The sequence below is a fragment of the Rhinoderma darwinii genome, chromosome 1, assembly GCF_050947455.1.
Source record: "Rhinoderma darwinii isolate aRhiDar2 chromosome 1, aRhiDar2.hap1, whole genome shotgun sequence".
In the NCBI taxonomy this organism is placed as follows: domain Eukaryota; kingdom Metazoa; phylum Chordata; class Amphibia; order Anura; family Rhinodermatidae; genus Rhinoderma; species Rhinoderma darwinii.
The window spans coordinates 249,775,216-249,797,702 of NC_134687.1; the positions used below are offsets into that span (position 1 = coordinate 249,775,216).

Sequence of the window (22,487 nt, forward strand, 5' to 3'; positions counted from 1 at the left end):
AGAAGATATGCGGCACTCCAATGAAGAAACTGGTGGTTTATTCAATTCCAATACAAAAGCAACGTTTCAATCCTACAATAGGATCTTTATCAAGCATAGTGACACATCTAGCATTGCAAGCATATATAGGGCTGAGATCACTTTACATAATTGATCTCATTAAAAAAACAGATAAAGTGCTAGGTGTCAAAATCATTATCAGCAGATAATGTAAGGCATCAATAAAACATATAAATATGATACATAAAGTGCTAATGTACATCAACAATAATTGTGAACTACAATACATCATACAGAAAACGTTAAAAACAAGTGATTAGGACATAATCATTTAAGCCTCGACCGGACACAATGTGATGCTTTCGCTTCTCCGCTTTATTTTTGAGGTTCTCTAATGCTCTCCTTTTTATGACAATTTATGACACATTGGTATTATTTATCTATATGTTTATTTCTATCAGCACTAAATTTTACTTTTTATATTTAGATTTTGTTTTCTTTCTTTCAGATCCAAACACCAATCTCAACAGAACTTCGGGATCTTTCATATCTATATCTGATACTAATGAATTTGTTTGACAGACATTATACATTGCTATATTACGAGTTTTTTGTCCTATGAACACATTAAATAAAATACCTTTTCACATGGAGTTTATTTCTAGTCTCCTTTTTGGTGATAAGTGACAGGGAGATATTGTGATATTATTTATATTATGTTGCTAAAAGAGGTACTATTGGTCCGTTACACGTGTGTGGTTGACGGAATATCCGGTGCACATGAAGATGATGCCAGTGGATTCTGGAAACCTCGGGAGTGCGATCGTTCTGAACACGCAATAGAGAGCAGAGATCCATATACCCACGTGTGGATCACCAACAATACCTTCTTATTACAATGACGAAAGTCCGTTATACTTAATCGCTATTTTTCCTTTTCTAAGTTATCTCCGTCACTCATCAACAGGAGCCCTTAATAGTATATATGTTTTTTTCCATGTGTTGGACTATCTAACTCGTTGTAGCTTTGTTACTCTGTTATTATGATATAAGAATTTGCGATATTGCCACCTGACATGGTAGCAACGAAGTGCGGCAGATCCATGTCAGTTGCTTGGCAACTGAGGACGCCACCATCCACATGATCCAGATGGTGGAGCGCACAGTGTCGTCAACATGCGCCGTGTGCGCCTTGTTGCCCAGCAACGATATAATTCCGCTGTTTTTAGACAGTCGCACTACTCCATGATTACAACGTGGTGCGCAGCTGAACATCGCTATGGATTTCAATGACCTGACATGTTAAACGAAGTCCTGAAGTTCTGATTGGTGAACGGATCTGTGATGCTTTATTTTGACACAGCTGAGGCTTAAATGATTATGTCCTAATCACTTGTTTTTAACGTTTTCTGTATGATGTATTGTAGTTCACAATTATTGTTGATGCACATTAGCACTTTATGTATCATATTTATATGTTTATTGATACCTTAAATTATCTGCTGATAATGATTTTGACACCAAGCACTTTATCTGTTTTTTAATGAGATCAATTATGTAAAGTGATCTCAGCCCTATATATGCTTGCAATGCTAGATGTGTCACTATGCTTGATAAAGATCCTATTGTAGGATTGAAACGTTGCTTTTGTATTGGAATTGAATAAACCACCATTTTCTTCATTGGCATATCTTCTTTTGCTATATCTGACATTTCGTCCGAGGATCGGGACGTTTTTGCTGGGCACCCGTTCATTGATTTCCATGTGAGTGCTGCTCCTTTCTCTTTGTGTGTGTGTGTGTATGTATATATATATATATATATATATATTATATATATACATACACACATATACATATATACACACACACACACACGTGTGTGTACACACATATACACCGCGTTCCAAATTATTATGCAACTGTTATTTTTCGCTGATTTTCCTAAATAGTCGATGCAAATGAGTCAGTATAATCTTCAAGCCATCAACCGTTGGAGTATAATGCGAATTTTATTGAACAAATCTCCTAATGATAACAGATTTTTTTTTTTAGAAGTAAAAAAACTCAAATGCAGTGTTTCAAATTATTATGCACAACAGAGATCAAAACATTTTAAAGGTTGTAAAGAGAACTAAAATGGCAATTTGTTGAATTTGCAGCATCAGGTGGTCATATTTACAGAAATCAAAAGCTCTTTCAATCAAAAAAAACTTCACAGGCCAAGTTACATGTTAACATAGGACCCCTTCTTTGATATCACCTTCACAATTCTTGCATCCATTGAATTTGTGAGTATTTGGACAGTTTCTGCTTGAATATCTTTGCAGGATGTCAGAATAACCTCCCAGAGCTTCTGTTTTGATGTGAACTGCCTCCCACCCTCAGATATTTTGCTTGAGGATGCTCCAAAGGTTCTCAATAGGGTTGAGGTCTGGGGAACATGGGGGCCACACCATGAATTTCCCTCCTTTTATGCCCATTGCAGCCAATGACACAGAGGTATTCTTTGCAGCATGAGATGGTGCATTGTCATGCATGAAGATAATTTTGCTACGGAAGGCACGGTTCTTCTTTTTGTACCACGGAAGAAAGTGGTCAGTCAAACTCTACGTACTTTGCAGAGGTCATTTTCACACCGTCAGGGACCCTAAAGGGGCCTACCAGCTCTCTCCCCATTATTCCAGCCCAACACATGACTCCGCCACCTCCTTGCCGACATCGCAGCCTTCTTGGGACATGGTGGCCATTCACCAACCATCCATCTGGACCATCAAGGGTTGCACGGCACTCATCAGTAAACAACATGGTTTGAAAATTAGTCTTCATGTATTTGAGCCCACTGCAACCGTTTCTGCTTGTGAGCATTGTTTAGGGGTGGCCGAATAATAGCTTTATGCACACTTGCAAACTTCTGGAGGATCCTACACCTTGAGGTTCGCGGGACTCCAGAGGCACTAGCGGCTTCAAATACCGGTTTGCTGCTTTGCAATGGCATTTTAGCAGCTGCTCTCCTATTCCTATTAGGGTATGTTCACACGGCCAATTTACGGACGTAATTCGGGCGTTTTTGCCCCGAATTACATCCGAAAATAGCGCCTCAATAGCACTGACAAACATCTGCCCATTGAAAGCAATGGGCAGACGTTTGTCTGTTCACACGAGGCGTAATTTACGCGCCGCTGTCAAATGACGGCGCGTAAATAGACGCCCGCATCAAAGAAGTGACCTGTCACTTCTTTGGGCGTAATTGCAGCCATTATTCATTGACTCCAATGAATAGCAGCGCCAATTACGTCCGTAATTGATGCGGCGTTCAAGCGCCTGCACATGCCGTTACGGCTGAAATTACGGGGATGTTTTCAGGCTGAAACATCCCCGTAATTTCAGCCGTTACGGACGCCCTCGTGTGAACATACCCTTAATTTGTCTGGCAGAAACCTTTCTAATTATGCCTTTATCTGAACGAACCCGTCTGTGCTCTGAATCAGCCACAAATCTTTTCACTGTACGATGATCACGCTTAAGGTTTCTTGAAATATCCAATGTTTTCATACCTTGTCCAAGGTATTGTACTATTTCACGCATTTCGGCAGGAGAGAGATCCTTTCTTTCCCATATTGCTTGAAACCTGTGGCCTGCTTAATAATGTGGAACGTCCTTCTTAAGTAGTTTTCCTTTGATTGGGCACACCTGGCAAACTAATTATCACAGGTGTCTGAGATTGATTACAATGATCCAAAGAACCCTAAGGCTGGGTTCACACAACCTATTTTCAGACGTAAACGAGGCGTATTATGCCTCGATTTACGCCTGAAAATAGGGCTACAATACGTCGGCAAACATCTGCCCATTCATTTGAATGGGTTTGCCGACGTACTGTGCAGACGACCTGTAATTTACGCGTCGTTGTTTGACAGCTGTCAAACGACGACGCGTAAATGGAGTGCCTCGGCAAAGAAGTGCAGGGCACTTCTTTGCAACGTAATTTGAGCCGTTCTTCATTGAACTGAATGAAGAGCAGCTCAAGATTTACGAGCGTCACAGACGCCTCGCATAATGCGAGGAGGAGCTTTTACGTCTGAAACGAGGCAGCTGTTTTCTCCTGAAAACAGTCTGTCTTTTCAGACGTAAAAGCCACTCATCGTGTGCACATACCCTAAGACACAATACCATCCATGAGTTTAATTGAAAAACTAATAATTACATGTTTGACACTTAAATCCAATGTGCATAATAATTTGGAATGCGGTATATATATATATATATATATATATATATATACACACACACCCATATTATATATACGCGCGCGCATGTACACACACACATAATGTATATATATGTATGCATGTGTATTATATATATATATAATGTGTGTATATATATATACACATATATATAATGTGTGTATATATATATATATACACACACACGTGTGTGTGTGTGTGTGTGTGTGTGTGTGTGTGTGTGTGTGTGTGTGTATATACACACACACACACACAAAGTTAGGAAACGTTCTATTGATAAATGTTGAGCATTGCAAACATGCTCTAACATATTCATTACACAAAGTGCTGGGAGAGCAAAGGGGTTAACCCAGGATCACCCCATCAACAATAGGTAATGGAGAATGCTTATTTGCGTCCAGCTTTATAATAGAGGCATTACCTTTCATTATAATCATGCCCCCTGTGTTGACATAAGCTGAAAAGGGAGGTCTACAAAACCAGACATGTTAGCGTATTGTGAGGTTTCAATGACCAGTGTGAAAATAGAGACAAAAATAGATAAAACAGGATTCTTATCCAATATTCAAATTTAAGTATATAATAGCGAGAACTGCAAGCAATGGTATGTGTAAGTCAAAAGAAAATAAAGAATATAAGGGTATGTGCACACGTAGTGACCAAAAACGTCTGAAAATACGGAGCTGTTTTCAAGGGAAAACAGCCCCTGATTTTCAGACTTATTTGAGCAACTCACGTTTTTCGCTGCGTTTTTCGCGTCCGTTTTTGGAGCTGTTTTCATTGGAGTCTATGAGAAAACGGCTCCAAAAACGTCCAAAGAAGTGTCCTGCACTTCTTTGACGAAGCAGTCATTTTACGCGTCGTCATTTGAATGGGCAGATGTTTGCCGACGTATTGTAGCCGTATTTTCAGACGTAAAACGAGGCATAATACGCCTCGTTTATGTCTGAAAATAGGTTGTGTGAACCCAGCCTAAGAGAAAAAAGACTGGCGGGTTGGACACAGAAGTATATTCTTTTGACTCATTTTAAAGACAACGGCATCTAAAAATTACCATGAACCCTAACAAAATGAAAATTGCTTGCCTTTCAAGTGAGAACTTCCAACAATGGAATACAAGTACGTACCTTTTTGAAGGAAGTGAGTAGTTTAATGCTTACAAAACCCATCTTGTTTTTTTGGACATGTTTGAGTAAAAACGCATCATGAGACAAGTTTTCATCTGACAAGTAGAATTCCACTTGGTTAACAATCTTGCGGATTAGCTTCACATCAGGAATTCTATAATCCCCATCGTAAGAGTAATCATCTAAAGTCTCAGTCAGGTCACAGAAACTTCTGGAAATGAAAAGGTACATGAAAGAAAATTGCAAATGTCCTATCCTTATAATTAACAGGCAGCCACATTGGATGTCTATATAGTATTAAGCGTAAAATTTTATATTTTAAACTAATATACAGGGAGAGAAGTATAAATCCAATTATAAAATGGAATCTCAGCTCCTAGTCATTTTTCCATTTTGTGTACTTCTGATCACAATGTCCTCTCTATGATGCGCTTTTCAGCAGTTTTTTCCCGCTACAGGATCACTCTAAGGACCTTTTCACATGGCAGTATTTTGTATGCCAAAACCAGAAGTGGAATCTGCAAAGAGAAAAAGAACCTCTTGGCTTAAAAATACTAAGGCAAAATACTGCTGTATAAAAAAGGGACCTAATTGTTCTGAGCTCAGCTACAGAATGGACAGACACTTGCTGCCATTATACTTTTCCGTACTGGCATATAATTGAGGGGGTTAAATCAGTGCTCCTAATCGTAATATATCCGCGTGCTGGTCTAAGAAAAAAAAGGCGACTATCCTGCAATATTGATCCAGAAGGCAGCCAATACCCCCCATGAGAAAAGTCAATATTTTCTTCATCTTCAGGAAGAAAAAAAAATTCCTCCCCGACTTCAAATATGGCAATTACGATAAATTCCTTGATCAACGACCCATCTCCAGAAATCTAGCACTCATAACGTGTAATATTATTACACTCATGAAAGGCATCCAGGCCCTTTTTCAGTGAATTAACCATTACAACTTCCTTTGGCAGGGCGTTCCATAGTCTCGTGGCTTACAGCAAGGAATCCCCTTCTGTGTGAATGCCCTCTTGCTATAGTTACAGTCCTGGGTATAAAAAGAGGAGATCTCTATTGACTTTTGCTATATGTAAACTTGGTTTTAAGTCCGTCAATTTTTATAGTTACATACATAGTTACATAGTTTGTACGGTTGAAAAAAGACACATGTCCATCAAGTTCAACCAAGGGATGGGAAAGGGGAAGTAAAAAATGTCTACACATAGGAGCTAATATTCTTTTGTTCTAGGAAATTATCTAAGCCTTTTTTGAAGCCATCTACTGTCCCTGCTGTGACCAGCTCCTGCGGTAGGCTATTCCATAAATTCACCGTTCTCACAGTAAAGAAGGCTTGTCGCCTCTACAGGTTGAACCTTTCTTTTTCCAGACGGAGGGAGTGCCACCTTGTTTTTTGAGGGGGTTTTACATGGAACAGGATTTCACCATATTTTTTGTATGTGCCATTCATATATTTATATAAGTTAATCATGTCCCCCCTTAGTCGTGTTTTCTCAAGGCTAAATAGGTTTAGTTCTTTTAATCTTTCCTCATAACTTAGATTCTCCATGCCCCTTATTAGCTTTGTTGCTCTTCTTTGTATTTTTTCCAACTCCAGGGCATCCTTTCTATGAACTGGAGCCCAGAACTGGACTGCATATTCTAGATGAGGCCCCACTAATGCTATGTAAAGTGGTAATATTACATCCCTGTCCCGCGAGTCCATGCCTCTTTTGATACACGACAATATTTTGCTGGCCTTTGAAGCAGCTGATTGACACTGCATGCTGTTATTTAGTTTATGATTTACAAGTACACCCAGATCCTTTTCAACAAGTGACTCCCCCAGTGTAGCTCCCCCTAGGACATATGATGCATGCAGGTTGTTCGTACCCAGGTGCATAACTTTACATTTATCTACATTAAACTTCATTTGCTAAGTGGACGCCCAAACACTTTGTTTAAATCTGCCTGCAATTCACAAACATCTTCCATAGTCTGAACTATATTGCATAGCTTGGTGTAATCTGCAAAAATAGAAATAGTGCTATTAATCCCATCCTCTATATCATTAATAAATAAGTTGAATAATAGTGGTCCCAGCACTGAACCCTGGGGTACACCACTTCTAACCGGGGACCATTCAGAGTAGGAATCATTGACCACAACTCTGGATATGGTCCTTGAGCCAATTCTCAATCCAATTACAAAATTATCTGGGTACTGTAGCCTACCCATTCTAATTACTACTTTGGTTGCCAGCCTTCGAACCCACTCAAGCTTTACTATGTCTTACTTGTGCACTGGTACCCAAAACTGTACACAATAGTCTCTGCTTTCGGACTAGTAATTTATAAAGTGATAGGACTATGTTCTTGTCATTTGCATCTATGCCGCTTTTGATGCACCCCATGATCATATTCACCCGGAAGCAGCTGCGTGACACTGGTTGCTACAGTAAGTATACAGTCAACTAAATTTCTCAAGTCCGCTTATTTCAGATTTAACTAGTGTTTTCCCATTTAGTATGTAATGGTGACCTCGAGGAGAACTCAGATCCCGGCATTTTAACCCTTCAAATGCCACTGCGAACAGCAACCGCGGAATTTGAGCGGTTAGACAGCGGTAGGGGCCTCTATATGTCCCCTGATCAGCCCCCACGACTAAATCGCAATGTGCCAATCAGTTGCCATGGCAGCTGGAAGCCTATTTAGTAGAGCACAGTTAAAGGCAATACATAAGTATCGCAGTGTACAGCATGAACGCTCTAACGATCGCATGGTAAAAAAGTTTCCTATTGAAACTAAAAAGGAGCACTTTAACTTCCAATTGGGATTAACGCTTTTTTTTTTTTTTTTTTTGGAGACTCCATTGAAGCAAGGATTTACCCCATAATTGGCACAGGATCTTGGCTATGCCCTGCGGGAAAAAGCTGAGCACATTATTCGTTGGTCCCAGCAGAGACATTATATACTTAATAGGAATAATTCTCGCCTGGCCAGTTGACTCTGATGCCCAGTACAGACTTTCGCTCCTATCAAGTTACGCACTCACATAGGGCACATATCATCCAACCCACACACTATAGTACGTGAATTTAGCATTCACCTGTCTGCTTTATATATGGAGAGCGTTGCTCCTAATTTAGATGTGATTGAAGACCTTCTCTCAGCGACTCCTTACCCACAGGCATAGCGGGTCTTATAAATCAAGATATTACTACAGAAGAGGTGGAAGCCACTATCAAAACGTTGAAACGTAGGCCCTTTTCACACGGCAGGGATAGACGGCAGTCACAAGGCCGCCGTAAAAAAAATAGACCCCAAATGGGGCTATTCACAAGTCCAATTTTCTGATGGCCCGCTAAACAGACTGCCCTATTTTGGGTCGTTCTCACAGCCGCACGGCTCCCATAGAAGTCACTTGGGTGTGATCCGAGTGACAGCCGTGTTTTCTGCTGCTCGCTCTCTCCTCCTACTAGAAAGAAGTGCATGTGAGGAGGAGGACGAGATTTTTGACTGTAGGTAGAGTCACACAGCCCCCTGTAGGGAGTGCCACATAGTCACCTTGTAGACAGCATCACTCTAGCCATCTCAATCCCTCTGGCCAGGAATTCCGCTCCTAGAGGGAGCCCCTGATACCTCTGTCCATATACTCTCCCTTTGCGGGGGGGAACTCACGGCGACATTAAAAACAGAAAATGGCAGTTAGTGCCCCCATATATAAGCTAGGCCCCCTGTAGATAGTACAGCACACACCCCCATACATAGCGCCACACCCCCCCCCCATAAATAACTCCATTTGGGCTCCCTCTAGGAGTAAAATCCCCAGCCAGAGCGTTGCCGAGACTCTGGATAGTGATGTCAGGGGCTTCTCCAGGAGTGGAATCCCCAGCCAGAGCATTGCCAGTCCTGGAGGAGCCCATGACATCACTGTCCATATATAGACAGGGACATCAGAGGCTCCCTCTAGGAGTGGAGTCCCCAGCAAGAGCATCGGCAAAGCTCTGGCCGGGGATGCCACTCCTGGAGGAGCCATGGCAGCAGTGTAAAGCACCCAGCGGCCGAGAGGCCCCCTGCCCCAAAGGCTAGTGGGCCCCAGCACTTGCCCAGGTTCACCGGGTGCGGACAACGGACCTGACTGAGTCTCCCATCGGTTGATTTGCTACAAACAGACACATTAAGGCTATGTTCCTCTAACTCTATATCATAAAAGCATTTGATACTCGCCCTTATTGTTAATGGTGCGATTCAGATTCGCTGAGATTTTAATATTGAGGTCATTGAGATAGCTTCAGTAACACGTAAGCTGTGCATGTTTGCGGATTACATCCTACGGACGATTCCCCCCTCACTACCCTCCTGCACACTTTGCCCAGCTTCGGGTCAGTATCGGGCTTGGTCGTTAATCATTCTAAGTTACATAGTTAGCACGGTTGAAAAAAGACATGTCCATCAAGTTCAACCAAGGGATGGGAAAGAGGAAGTAAAAAATTTCTACACATAGGAGCGAATATTCTTTTGTTCTAGGAAATTATCTAAGCCTTTTTTTAAAGCCATCTACTTTGATAACGCAGTTCAAAAGTCAAAAGGTGTAGGCGCTAGAGGCGTAGGGGTATTCTGTGTTAAGTATGAGACAAAGTGGCAAGGAGTTCTTCTGCTACCTGCAGAATTAAGCAGAGAGGTAAAATTTCTCCTGTAAATCTGGGAAAGATTTGATGCCCGATTTATTGTCAAAACTGTTGCTTTTGTACGTCCGGCCACAGACCAGGCTTGAAAGAGGCTAGGGGATTCAAGTCCTCGCGAGATGGTATTTGACTCCCTCCCATATTGCTAAAATCTGTCCCAGGATACTCCTTTTGTTTCAGAGGTTGTCAAGAAACAGAAGATATTTTGCACATTTTTGTGGAACTGTCCTAGGGGGGGGGGGCGCAAGCTTTGGGTGCAAGCATATTTTTTGATCCAGACACTCACTGGACACAATTTGGGCTAAAACCCTTGGAAGCCATCCTCAACAAAAGAATTACAACTGTACCCCTCCATGCGTGATCCTAGTCTCTTGTCTTTTTGGCCGTCAAGCAAACTACAGCAATGTCCTAGAAGAAGCCCTCTCTTGATGCAAACATTGCTGTTTTTTTTTGTCACCTCGCTTCCCCAAAACGGTATCAATAAAAACTTCCTCGCCATGCAAAAACACACCGCTCCAAAGATGAAAAAAAATAAAAAAAAAAGGAGTTTATGGCTCTCAAAATATGGTGCCAATTTTTTTTAGCGAGTGCTCTCATCTATATTTAAAGTTCTCTATTTGTGTTCTCTAAAAGTTCCTAAAATGTTAATAGACCCGAGTGTCGTAATAGAATCTAATAAAAGCTTGTAAATTAAAATGCTAGAGAAATGACAGTGCTATTGAGAGCCCTTTGTTAATACTGGACTCTGAAGACATAACTTTGATGGTTTTTTTTCTAATTCATTGAAATATATACACCATGCCTGTGTGTCATGTGAATGTCATTCTTGCATCACTGATTAATAAAAAGGGAACTTTGTATAAACTTCGTTAAATTGCTCGTTCTTTCACAACTTTCAGGACTTTTGAGGTCATGTGGGTGATCTGGAACAGAATATAAAAGGTTAGATTACGCATGGATGCACTACGGAAGAGTCAACGGATCCGTTGCTTTGAGGACCGCAAAATTACCACGATCGTGTGCATTAGGCCTCAGATTGTGGAATACACCGGAAACTCCACAGTAACGGTCGTCCAAGGGCCCACAAACCTGGGGCCAGCAAACATGCACAACTACCACATTATACGAAACAGATATGTTCCTTTCCGCATATAATATACTAGTTGAAAAACAGTGGTGAATTTGGTGGCCAAGTCAACATCTTGAAACCTTTTCATGTTCTTTAAACCATCCCTGAACAATTTTTGCAGTGTGGTAGGGCGCATTATCTTGCTGAAAGATGCCACTGTCATTAGGACATACCGCTGCCTTTAAGAGGTGTACTTTGTCTGCAAGAATGTTTCAGTAGGTGTCAAAGTAACAGCCCCATAAATGTCAGGACCCAAGGTTTCCCAGCCTTCGGCAGTTTGCCTTCTTCCCATAGTGCATCCTGGTGCCATCTTTTCCCCAGGTAAGCAACGCACCTGAAAGTCCACATGATGTAAAAGAAAAATAGCAATTATTAAGACCAGTCCACCTTCTTCCATTGCTCCAGTTCTGATGCTCTGGTGCCCATTTTCCATCATAGTCAGCATTAACTTTTTTTTAAATTTGTGGTAAAGTGGGTCTTCTGTGGGATCAGACCAGACAGTCTAGACTTTTATCTGCATGCCCACCAATGAGCTTTAGGCACCCATGACCCTGTCACCAGTTCAAGGGTTGCCCTTTCTTGAAGCAGTTTTGGTAGGTACTAACCACTTCATACCAGGAATGTCACACAACACCTGCCGTTTGGAGATGCTCTGACCCAGTAGTCTGCCATTACAATTGACCCTACAGTCGCTTAGACCTTTACGCTTCCCAATTTTTTCCTGTTTTCAACATGTCAACTTGAAGTACTGACTATTCACTTGCTGCCTAATATATCCCTAAACAGATGCCATTGCAATAAGAAATCCAGATTTTTTTTACTTTTTTCATGTTATGGCTGATCAGTGTATATATGTTCATACATACCGTCTACCTAAACATTCAATTCAAATATACATCTCAATAAGTGTAAATAATGTTGCATGGTACAGTCCATACTATACAAAAAAAAAAAGGAAAAGACAAATGAGTTCCAGGACATAAACAGCACGCTTGGAGATAAATTTACTTATTTCTAAGACTACTGTATAGATACCATTTCCCTAGCTATCACCATTTATATATTATACAAAAACAGCGAAATATTTAAAAGACCAACTACATAGCGTGGCCAGGTAAGTCTAAAGGACATCTAACAAGTATACGAACATATACATATGTGATGTAACCTCATAGTTGAGGAACAGTTAAATAAAATAACCACATTGGGTAATATTCTCAGAAAAAAGAAAACCAGTGGTTATGAGAAATGTCCACCTTGATAAATCCGAAGGGAACAAAAGCTACCAGGAAAGTCCCGCTCATAGATGTTCCACAATGGTTTCACTTGTAAATACAATTTGGCTGGTGGGGACAAGTCATCCCGTAGGAACCTAGGTTTACATGGATTTTACCATAAGGCAAGAAAAAAACAAAACATTCCCAGTATTCTGGGATGGAGTAGGGAACCCACAAACGTATGCTGGAATATGGCAAAGAGAGGTCCAGGCTTCTGCAGTCTAGGCGGCTTGCGGTATGGCGCGTGGTCACGCTTAGTTAGCGCACAGCGTGAGGACGTTACTTTAGTCCGTGTCACAGGCAGCAACAAGCTGATTGGATGACACATTTCGTCCTAGTGGAGACTCCCTCAGTGCCATTAAGGCCACCGGCACATCGTACTTTTTGGCAGCCGTAGGAAGCAAGGAAGTTGCCGGCGCCTCCCTCCGAGGAGACGCCAGCACTCGCAACTGCTCTCTGCTTCTACTAGGGTGCGCGTGCGATTATTGCCAGCCTTAAAGGGCCTGCCCGCACCAATAATGGGATTTGGTAAGGAACACAAGCAGGGGCGAAGCTAAAGGCTCATGGGCCCTGATGCAAGAATTCTTACTGGGCCCCCCCCCCCCCAAACTTCTCATGGCCGACGGTCCGCAGCTTTCAGCTGCATCTCTGGGTCTCCTAAGTGACCCAACAATGCAGCACTAGCAGCCGGGGGCGTCACTAAGGCTGGGTTCACACACCCTATTTACGGACGTAATTCGGGCGTTTTAGCATTGAATTACGTCCGAAAATGCGGCTCAAAAGCGTTGGCAAACATCTGCCCATTCGTTTGAATGGGTCTTACGATGTTCTGTGCCGACGGTCATTTTTTTTTACGCGCCGCTGTCAAAAGGCGGCGCGTAAAAAAGACGCCCGTGTCAAAGAAGTGCCTGTCACTTCTTCAGACGTAAATGGAGCCGTTTTCCATGGACTTCATAGAAAAACAGCTCCAATTACGTCCGTAATGGACGCAGCGAAAGACGCCTGCACATGCCATTACGGCTGAAATTACGGTGCTGTTTTCTACTGAAAACAGCACCGTAATTTCAGCCGTAAGAGACGCTGTCGTGTGAACATACCCTCACGGCTTAAAATGTCAGGGAAATAGCCCCAATACATATGTGTCCGCCCAAAAAAAAGTGTGTATAGGAGACAGCATAGCATATCTATAGCACTACGACCCTATAAACTATGGATAGGATTAGATACAGTGGCTCAGCAGACAGTATCACACAGGATAGGATTAGATACAGTGGCTCAGAAGGCAGTATCACACATGATAGGATTAGATACAGTGGCCCAGCAGACAGTATCACACATGATAGGATTAGATACAGTGGCTGAGCAGACAGTATCACACATGATTGGATTAGATACAGGGCCCAGCTCGCTGACATTGCGTCACCAGCGCTGGACCCAGGATAGGTAAGAATAATAATTTTGCTTCTTTATGTGTTACTGATTATTTTTGTGTGTTTGTTTTTTTTACAGGTTCGGTTGTTGGACTTCGGATTCGAGGACTACTATGACGGCGTTTTTTTTATTCTCAATAAAATGGTTAATGAGGGTTGTGTTTTTTTATTTCAATAAAATATGTGCTTGTATATTTTTTAACTTTATTATCACCGCCTTAGTAATGGCCGCCGGCTGATTGACAACCTCCATTACTAAGGCGAGGCTTAATGTTAGCCGGTGCAGAGGCTACACTAACCCCCATCATTACCCCGGTACCCACCGCCACCAGGGGTGCTGGGAAGAGCCGGGTACGAACCAGTACCCGACCATCTGTAGTGACGGGCAGGCACCGGGGTGGCCGCAGGCTGGTAGTATCAGGCTGCGGAAGGCCAAAAACAGTGGCCCCTACCACCCTGGTAATGCTGCCTGCTGCTGCTGTGTTGCATCTGGCTGGTTATGAAAATTGGGGGGGAACCCACATCGTTCTTTCCAATTATTTTTTTTTAAATGAAGTGGGGTCCCCCCCATTTTTCATAACCAGCCAGATACAATAAAGCAGCAGCAGCCTAGCATCACCAGGGTAGGAAGGGCCACTGTTTTTGGCCTTTCCCCTCCTGATAATACCAGCCGATGGTCAGGTACTGGATGGTACCCGGCTCTTCCCAGCACCCCTGGTGGCGGTGGGTACCGGGGTAATAAAGGGGGTTAGTGTTAGCCGCTGCACCGGCTAACACTAAGCCCCGCCTTAGCAATGGACGTCGTCAATCAGCCGGCGGCCATTACTAAGGCGGTAGTAATATAGTTTAAAAAAAAACAGACATAGAAAAAATATTTTATTGAAATAAAAAAAAAAAACACACAACCCTCATTAACCATTTTATTAATAAAAAAAAAAGCCGTCATCGAAGTAGTCCTGGAATCCGACGTAGTCCAACGACCGAACCTGTAAGAAAACACACAAGAAAAACAATTAGTGACACATGTGTTAGGCTTAGATACAGGGCCCATGTGTGATACTGTCTGTGGGACCCTGTATCTAAGCTTACCACAACGTAGGCTTAGATACAGGGTCCAGCAGACAGTAATCTTATACAGTATAAGATTACTGTGTGCTGGGGCCCTGTATCTAAACCTACAGTGTGGTAGGCTTAGATACAGGGCCCAGCAGACAGGATCACACATGGGCCATGTATCTAAGACTACCATGTGATTGGCTTAGATACAGGGCCCAGCAGAGAGGATCACGCATGGGCCATATATCTAAGCCTACAGTGTGGTAGGCTTATATACAGGGCCCACCAGACAGGATCACACATGGGCCATGTATCTAAGCCTACCATGTGATTGTGTGATCCTGTCTGCTGGGCCCTGTATGTAAGCCAATCTGTGATCCTATCTCATGGGCCCCCTAAGCCTGCTACATCTTAGGCTTAGGGGTTGTACAGTCCCTAAACATTGATGGCCTATCCTCAGGATAGGCCATCAATAGCGGATGTGTCGCCCGGGACCCGCAAATCAACTGTTTTGAAGGGGCCGCAGCACTCGTACAACAGCTGCTTCCCCTTCATTTCACTACTCGCCCACACTGTGAATCGCCGACACCGATTCACAGTGTGACCGGAATGAAGGGGAGCAGCTCTCGTGCGAGTGCTGCGGCCCCTTCAAAACAGCCGATTGGCGGGTCCCGGGAGTCGGTCCCCGCCAGTCAGGGCTAACCTTACCTTCCTCTTCGGCCGCGGCGGGAGTTCTGTCGTCTGGATGCTGTGCGCGGCGCATAGTGCTGTGACGTCATGCGCTGCGCACAGCGCCTGACGTCAGGACCTCCGCTGCCATCCGGAACCAGGAAGGTAAGTAAAGTATGTTACTATAGTACTATAGTAACTTTTTATTGATGTGGTGCGGGGGGCAGTGGGCCCCCCTGGCTTCGGGGCCCGGTCGCAATTGCGACCCCTATAGCTACGCCAGTGAACACAAGATAACACTGGACTATATAAAAGGACTCTGCCCTCCCCCTCCCTGCCCCAGCATCGTTTTTGTCTTCCCTTGTTCGTCTAAGCAAATGGTCCATTAGTTGTATCCGGTTTCCAGTGTTGCCGTATCCTGTATCCCGTTGCGGTGTTTGTTCCGGAGCAAAAAGTCTACTGATGGAGTCGTGCTCATGATCATTTGCCTCGCGCTAAGTGTCATCTGCTGTGCTAAATGTCACCTGCCTCACTAACTCATCTGCCACGTTAAATCTCATCTGTGCCAGAGTGTCTACTACACCAAGTACTTGCTACATCACGTGTCTATCAGGACTGCTAGACAGGTACACTTGTTATAAAAGACTTATTCTCTGAATTTGGCCACCTGCTTCTCAGCTATGGTGGAGCTGCCTAGTGGGTCCACACCCCAGAGCCGTGACCGCATCTTTTTTTTTTAAAGTAATCAATTTAAAGGCGCCGTACCATTTCTATCTTACAAAGCTTGTTTACAAAATTATTTTTTATTTTTTTTTTAGAAAGAGCAAGCTAACTTAGCGGTCTTACATACAAGAAATACAATCCAAAAGTGCTTCAAAGTTTGGATACAAATCAAAATCTAGAGACCAAGCCAGGAGAAGTCAACAGACCTGCTCATAATTAGAAACACACAATATTTCTATAGAAGGTGGTGGTCTGAAGTTATTCAGAGCAAGTCCAAGGCACCCCTGGTAGCCCTGTATCCGGTCTCCACTGCCGAAGACCACACATCACCAGGGGTACCTTGGACTTGCTCTCAACTTTAGACAACCCCCTTCTATATAAATATTGTGGGTTTCTAATTATGAGCAGATATACTCTATTTGTCCTGATAACGTTATGGGCCATGAGAGATTAGGATCCACTGCCGTTGGTGGGGACCCGGTCTGTTGACGGCCCTCCTGGCTGTGTCTCTAGACTGGCTCCTTGCCACCGGTAGAAGATATTATATATGCCCAATGACAAGTTATTTGACATAAGTGTTCGAGGGAAATATCCCATGAGTAGGCTTTGTTTCTAGTTGGTCTTCATTTGTTTTATTTTGATCCTTATCTGCCCATCCCCAAAGAAAAGGCACTTGTCCATAATCGTAGGTTTTATGGATTCAATTATGAAGCATACTTCCATTTTGATTTGTATTCAATCTTTGAAGCTCTTTTGCATTATATTTCCTTGTATAAGACAGCCAAGTTAGCTTGCTCTTTCTAAAAAAGAATATTTTTTAAACAAGATTTATAAGATAGAAGTGGTACGACACCTTTAAATGGATTACTATAAAAAAGGCGCAGGATATGGCCTTAATGGCTCAGAGGAAGTCCCAACTTGGACGTTTCGTAATGCATCCGGCCAGGCTAAGCGTAAAGAAGTCCTCGTTGCTATTAAAGATACAGTGACATTTTCGATTTAATTTTAAAAGACCCACAAGGGCGATACCTTGGAATAAATTGTGACAATAATATTACCTACAGAATTCTTAATGTTTACTTCACTAATAAAATGACGGCCCTTACCTTAGGTCTCGGCTTCCCAAAATTAAGGCCTATACCCAAGGTCTCCACATTTGTTGAGACTAAGTTAGTTCTCGATACTGCTCTAGATACCACAACAAGTTTGAGGAACCACTCAGTGGTAGCTCCGTTGCAACATAAGAGAGACTATATGACCTGTGGAGGTGCCAGCATGGTGGAGAGCCTTCACGGTTTTCTCTTCACCGCATAAAACATACTCAAGGATTGACTTGTTCCTGGTCTCCAAAAGAACTCTTCTCCAGACCCACTCTTCCATTGGTACCATAACGTGGTCACACCACGCACCTGTCTCCGTCATTACACTAATCATTTTCCTCCTTCTCCCTCACAATGGAGATTAAATGACTACATCTTACATCACCCCGATCACCAACAAGCCTTGAAGTCTGACCTAGCCAACTTCTTTTCTGATAATGTAGGTTCGGTTGAGGACCCACACAAACTATGAAATGCCCATAAGGCATACATGCGGGGAATACTTATTAAAGCAGGCTCCGCTGTAAGAAAAAAAAAAGAAGGCAAAATGTTCTCTACAACTTAATAGCAGACACCAATGGTAGAAATAAAGCGGCCTCGACTCCCCATCTCATTTCAGAACTTTCTGAGCTTGGCTTGCTCTTTCTGAGCTTGGTGGTTTAAGTGGCTTGTGATCTAAGTGGAGTTCTAAAACTGGATTGTGTTGCTGTATTTCTGTATTGTGTTGCTGTATTTCTGTGTTTGTGAATCGGTTTTGATTGCTTGCAAATAGAAGATAGCAAAAACTCAAAATTTGAAACCCTTTTTTTTTTCCTTGCAGATTCGTTCCAGCTGAGCAACTGACTAGGGGGAAGGGGTTAACTGGACACAGGTGGTATAAATTAGTCAGCAGAACTCATCTTGAGCTTGCTCTTTCTGAGCTTGGTGGTTTAAGTGGCTTGTGATCTAAGTGGAGTTCTAAAACCGGATTGTAAAGAGGAGTTGAAGCCCCAGTAAGCACTCTTCTTTTCTTTTACTTTGACAATTATTCACTGTTTTGTTGTAACTTTGATAATGGATGGCAAGATTGGAGGTTTTCTTCAGTGCACAGTTTGCCATATGTATACACGACTGGAGCCGGATTTCCAGGGTGAATATCTCTGTGGCAGATGTGAGCATGTTGTTCACCTGGAAGCTCGCATTAGAGAACTGGAGGAGCAGAATGCAACACTGAGGAGGATAGACAATCTTGAGCTGAGCTTGCTGCTCACAGTGCATGCAGTTAGTGGGTTAGAACTGGAGGGTGAAGACATGGGTGAGCAGGATCAGGTAAGTAGCTGGGTTAATGTAGTTAGGGGCAGTAGAAAGGGGTCAAATAAAAGGAAGGCCGATCCGGTTTCTGACATTCAAAGCAAAATTGCCAAGTTGGGTGATGATGCGAGGGTGTCAGTCTCAGAAATGGCAGCCCTAGTGGATACTGATCTCCCTAACAGCCGGGAGAACAGCACAGCTAGTAGTCGGCAGGATGTTAATGCAGGTAAGCCAAGACAATTGATCGTTGTAGGGGATTCTATAAATCAGGAAGACGGATAGAATAATTTGTCGCCAAGACCGCCTCAACCGAATGGTTTGCCGTCTCCCTGGTGCCAGGGTTCGGCATGTGGTGGAACAGGTGGACAAATTGCTGGGAGGGGCTGGTGATGATCCAGCTGTTGTGGTCCATGTCGGTACCAACGACAGAATAAATGGTAGGTGGAGGAGCCTTAAGAATAATTTTAAAGAACTAGGCTACAAGCTGAAGGGAAGGACCTCCAAGGTTGTATTCTCAGGAATACTGCCTGTGCCATGTGCATCACAGGAAAGACAGCGGGAGCTCAGGGAGTTAAATGCATGGCTTAAGTCTTGGTGTAGAGGAGAAGGCTTTGGGTTCCTAGAGCACTGGGCTGACTTTTCATTGGGGTACAAACTGTATTCTGCAGATGATTTGCACCTAAATGGAAGGGGGTTCGCTGTGCTGGGGGAGAGAATTCTAGCTGGGGTGATGGAGTGTTTAAACTAGGGCTGAGGAGGGAGGCCAATGTAGAAAATAAAGGGGTAGTTAGGTTAGAGAGGGGTCAGACTATATTGGTGGGGGGAGAAACAGACGGTGGGGAGAGGACTAGGCAACAAGATAAGGAGATTCTTTCGTTACAAAACAGCAGTGAAAATAAAAAAGCCAAAATGTCAAATAATCACATTTCTGATACTGAAAGTGAAACATTTAAAGGCAAGTTAAAGTGTATGTTCACAAATGCCAGAAGTCTAGCAAGCAAAATGGGGGAGCTGGAGGCCTTGATACTGGAAGAAAATATAGATATAGTTTGTGTTGCTGAAACATGGCTGGACTCTTCAAATGATTGGGATGTAAATCTACAGGGTTTTACACGGTTTCGGAAAGACAGGGTGAATAGGAAAGGTGGTGGTGTATATCTGTATGTGAGAAGCGATATGAAGGTGAGTGTGAATGAGACATTAGAGGGTGAAGATTGTGAGGAGGTTGAAACCTTGTGGGTGGAATTACAAAGGGAGGTAAACACTGAAAAAAATTATTTTTGGTGTAATCTATAGACCCCCCAATATAACTGAAGAGATAGGTCAAATATATAAACAGATGGAGCGGGCTGCACTGGCAGGTACTGTTGTGATAATGGGAGATTTTAATTACCGGGATATTAATTGGTGTCATGGATCGGCTTCAACTGCAAAGGGGAGATATTTCCTCAACCTGTTGCAGGAAAATTTTATGGGCCAGTTTGTGGAAGACCCGACTAGAGGTGAAGCTCTGTTGGATCTTGCATTTCTAATAATGCAGAGCTTGTTGGGAATGTCAATGTTCGTGAAAACCTCGGTAACAGTGATCATAATATAGTTATATTTTACCTATACTGTAAAAAATAAACACAGGCTGGGAGGGCAAAAACACTTAAGTTTAAGAAGGCCAATTTCCCCAGGATGAGGGCTGCAATTCAGGATATAGACTGGGAAGAACTAATGTTAAATAATGGGACAAATGATAAATGGGAGATTTTCAAATCTACTTTGGGTAATTATAGTGCAAAATTTATTCCTATAGGTAACAAGTATAAACAACTAAAATTAAACCCCACATGGCTTGCACCTTCTGTAAAAAGGGCAATACGTGACAAAAAAATGGCATTTAAAAAATACAAATCTGAGGGTACAGCTGTAGCCTTTGTAAAATATAAAGAGCTTAATAAAAATCTGTAAAAAGATAATAAAATCAGCAAAACTACAAAATGAAAGGCAGGTGGCCAAGGATAGTAAAACAATTCCTAAAAAATTATTCAAGCATATAAATGCAAAAAAGCCAAGGTCTAAACATGTAGGACCCTTAGATAGTGGTAATGGGGAGTTGGTCACAGGGGATCAAGAGAAGGCAGAGTTACTAAATGGGGTGACAATAAATAGTATTATAAGTGACAGCCAGCACGGTTTTACAAAGGAGAGAAGTTGTCAAACCAACCTGATTTGTTTTTATGACGAGGTAAGCAGAAGCCTAGACAGAGGGGCCGCTGTGGATATAGTGTTTTTGGACTTTGCAAAGGCATTTGACACTGTCCCCAATAGACGTCTAATGGGTAAATTAAGGACTATAGGTTTAGAAAGTATAGTTTGTAATTGGATTGAGAATTGGCTCAAGGACCGTATCCAGAGAGTTGTGGTCAATGAGTCCTACTCTGAATGGTCCCCGGTTATAAGTGGTGTACCCCAGGGTTCAGTGCTGGGACCACTATTATTCAACTTATTTATTAATGATATAGAGGATGGGATTAATAGCACTATTTCTATTTTTGCAGATGACACCAAGCTATGCAATATAGTTCAGACTATGGAAGAGGTTTTTGAATTGCAGGCAGATTTAAACAAAGTGTTTGGGCGTCCACTTGGCAAATGAGGTTTAATCTAGATAAATGTAACGTTATGCACCTGGGTACGAACAACCTGCATGCATAATATGTCCTAGGGGGAGCTACACTGGGGGAGTCACTTGTTGAAAAGGATCTGGGAGTACTTGTAAATCATAAACTAAATAACAGCATGCAGTGTCAATCAGCTGCTTCAAAGGCCAGCAAAATATTGTCGTGTATCAAAAGAGGCATGGACTCGGGGGACAGGGATGTAATATTACCACTTTACAAAGTATTAGTGAGGCCTCATCTAGAATATGCAGTCCAGTTCTGGGCTCCAGTTCATAGAAAGGATGCCCTGGAGTTAGAAAAAATACAAAGAAGAGCAACAAAGCTAATAAGGGGCATTGGAGAATCTAAGTTATGAGGAAAGATTAAAAGAACTAAACCTATTTAGCCTTGAGAAAAGACGACTAAGGGGGGACATGATTAACTTGTATAAATATATGAATGGCACATACAAAAAATATGGTGAAATCCTGTTCCATGTAAAACCCCCTCAAAAAACAAGGTGGCACTCCCTCCGTCTGGAAAAAGAAAGGTTCAACCTGCAGAGGCGACAAGCCTTCTTTACTGTGAGAACGGTGAATTTATGGAATAGCCTACCGCAGGAGCAGTAGATTGCTTAGATAATTTCCTAGAACAAAAAAATATTAGCTCCTATGTGTAGAAATTTTTTACTTCCCCTTTCCCATCCCTTGGTTGAACTTGATGGACATGTGTCTTTTTTCAACTATACAAACTATATGTAACTATATGTAACTTCATAGATTAAGACTACGGCTGCAAACCTTGCTTGCTTCCCAGCATGATAGGGCTATTAGAAGGATGCAACTTCAGTCTTACACACACACACACACACACCAGAGTGGGTGCCTTGCTGGCCAAAAAAAATTAGATGACATCTAGATCCCGAATAGTGTTTCTAAAACACGCCCAGAATAAAATTATTGACCCTAGACGAATTGCAAAACCGTTCCATTCATAATAGAATGCCCTTTACAACCTTCACCTTGACAATGGAACCAACGAAAATTGAAATATAACAATTCCTAGACTCCATTTCTCTTCCCATGCTCTCCCCTCCAATAGGTAGTCGT

General features: G+C 42.5%; 1 protein-coding gene across 1 annotated transcript in view; it reads right to left on the reverse strand.

Moving 5' to 3' along the window:
• LOC142740792 (la-related protein 6-like) overlaps window positions 1-22,487 on the reverse strand; it is a 43,318-nt gene that overhangs the window by 5,227 nt on the left and 15,604 nt on the right. Inside the window, exon 3 of the mRNA XM_075850219.1 lies at window positions 5,377-5,587. Within this exon, the coding sequence (XP_075706334.1) occupies window positions 5,377-5,587 (211 nt within the window). The remainder of the gene's footprint in view (window positions 1-5,376; window positions 5,588-22,487) is intronic.